At 58.7% G+C, this 2,185-nt stretch overlaps 1 protein-coding gene across 1 annotated transcript in view; it reads right to left on the bottom strand.

Annotated features, from left to right (window-relative positions):
* The window catches only part of TCERG1L (transcription elongation regulator 1 like), a 147,574-nt gene that overhangs the window by 22,365 nt on the left and 123,024 nt on the right, over nucleotides 1-2,185 (bottom strand). Inside the window, exon 7 of the mRNA XM_045291374.1 lies at nucleotides 1,811-1,880. Coding sequence (XP_045147309.1) covers nucleotides 1,811-1,880 — 70 coding nt within the window. The remainder of the gene's footprint in view (nucleotides 1-1,810; nucleotides 1,881-2,185) is intronic.

Here is a 2,185-nt window from a genome sequence, read left to right as displayed (position 1 = left end):
CCCGGCCAGATTGGCCTCAGGGTCACTTGGGCTGCAGCAGTTTGCACAGTTGAGTTTGGTGTCCGGGGCAGGGAGCTGTGGCCCTGGGGACCATGCTGGGTCTTTCCTCCTGTCTGGTTCCCTGCCCACCTGGATGTGACTGCGGACAGGCCCTCCACGCAGGCGGGTTGTAACTGCTTCCAGAGGAGGAAAGACGGTCTTATTTCTGCCAGAAAGATAGGTCACACTTTGACTGAGTCCAGTGGCCCGCGGGGGCCCTGAGCTTTCAGTCCACATGCCAGAGTCCATTACGCAGAATGTAGCGCAGCGCTCACAGGCAGCGGGCAATGGGAGCAGCTCGATAATACCCTTTGGCAAAGAAGGATGGAGAGGCCCCTGGCCGGTCACCCACGCAGGAGGCTTACCTCTGACTGTGGGGACCACGCAGTGGGTGGCAGGGAGGGCTGACTTGCACAGTGACGTTGGGCACTGCTGGGCATGGGGAGATCCAAACCAACAGACGAGGTTTGGGTACATCGCTCACTCCACCTGCCCAGGGGCGTGATGAGCATGTGACACACACACATTTCACATGCTCACTCCCCCATCTCTCTCGCTCTCACTCTCTCTGTCTCTCCAGGAAGCACAGCTGCCCACATGAGAGCCGAGGGGCCGTTCAGGGGGCGTGCACCATGAAACACCACGTCTGTTTGGGGTCCCTGCCCCACAATGGGCCATTCAGACAGTGGTCGCCAGGCAGTGTCCTTGGTGGGCAGCAGTGGGCAGCTGCTGCCGACGAAGGGCAGTACGACAGGATCAGGAGCCCAATGGAATCGGAGTACGTGGTCAGACATCCAGGGCTGAGAGGTAGCCAAGGCTTCCCCTGTACAGCCCACCACCTCCTTCACTGTGTCTCAGCCAATGCATCTGTCAATCAAATACCGTCGCTTGGTTCAGACTGGCGGTTCCCACTCGCCATGCCCCCCTACAACAATGCGGCTTTGGAATTTGTAAATTAAATCCACACGCGCAGGGCATGAAGGGGACTCAAAAGCTGGTTGACAATGGAATGAAAGGTCATGGAACTTTTACGTGCACCTTTGAGCCTCTCATCCACATATATCCACCTCCCTGCCATTGAGCCAGTGCCCACTCCCAGCGACGCTACAGGACAGGGTGGAACTGCCCCCGGGACTTTCCCAGTCTGTCACTCTTCACAGGGGTGGAAAGCCTCGTCTTTCTCCCTTGGAGCAGCTGGAAGTTTCGAACTGCTGCCCATGCGGTTAGCAGTTCAACGGGTAGCCCCTAATGCCCTGAGGGCTTGTTATCATTGCATCTATACCCATCATTTTTACACATCACATAAGGATGTGCAAAAAAGCACTGTGTGCTAACCTAAAGGCTGGCGGTTCGAGCCCAGTCACTGCTCATTAGGAGGAAGCGGAGGCTGTCTGCTTCCATGAAGATGGCAGACTCAGACACCCATGGGGGCTGCCTCCTCTGTCCTCAACATTGGCTCCCCTCCAGGCAGGAAGGCGCTTGGAAGCTCTGCCCCCATTTCACAGATGAGAACCCACGCCAGCCACGGGCAGCTCTGCCACCTGCCGGCTCCCAGCTCTCAATCAGAGCCGCAGCCTCTGCAGGGATCAGCGGGGCCAAGCCTGGTCACCACACAGGGCGCCCAGACCCTGGACTCCTGCTTGGGGACCCAGGGCAGGTCCTGAGACCCCACAGACAAACCACAGTGACCATCGTGAGGTGATGCTCAGGTGATGCTTAGGGGTGAGGGGGATACCCAGGAGGTGCCTGAGCGACACGGCCACTCACTCACCGGTTCCTCTTGGTCTTCACTGTCTGGTCCTCGCCATCGTCCTCAGAACTGGACCCCTCGCTGTGGTCAGCTGAAAGACAGTCAGGTGGGAAGAGTTGAGGTCAGCCACACCCTTGGGCCCTCACCTCGGACTGGCCTGCACACAGACACCTCCCCAAGAGGTTCATCCCTCTGCCCCCATTCCAGCTGCACAGGACAGCAGGGAATCCCCACACTCAGCCACCTCTCCCTGGACCACCACCAACAACCTCTGCAGAAAAGCAAAATGGCGCTTGGGACTGGGCTAGAGGTTCAAACCCACCAGCCTGCCCGAGGGCGAATGATGAGACTGTCAGCTCCAGTGAAAACGGACAGCCTGAGAAGCCCGCCGCGGGC

Source organism: Echinops telfairi, unplaced genomic scaffold (genome assembly GCF_000313985.2).
Source record: "Echinops telfairi isolate 266 unplaced genomic scaffold, ASM31398v2 ScPeMD7_70;HRSCAF=299, whole genome shotgun sequence".
Classification (NCBI taxonomy): Eukaryota; Metazoa; Chordata; class Mammalia; order Afrosoricida; family Tenrecidae; genus Echinops; species Echinops telfairi.
The sequence above is the reverse complement of the archived record's forward strand: the minus strand, read 5'-3'. Positions and strand labels throughout refer to the sequence as shown.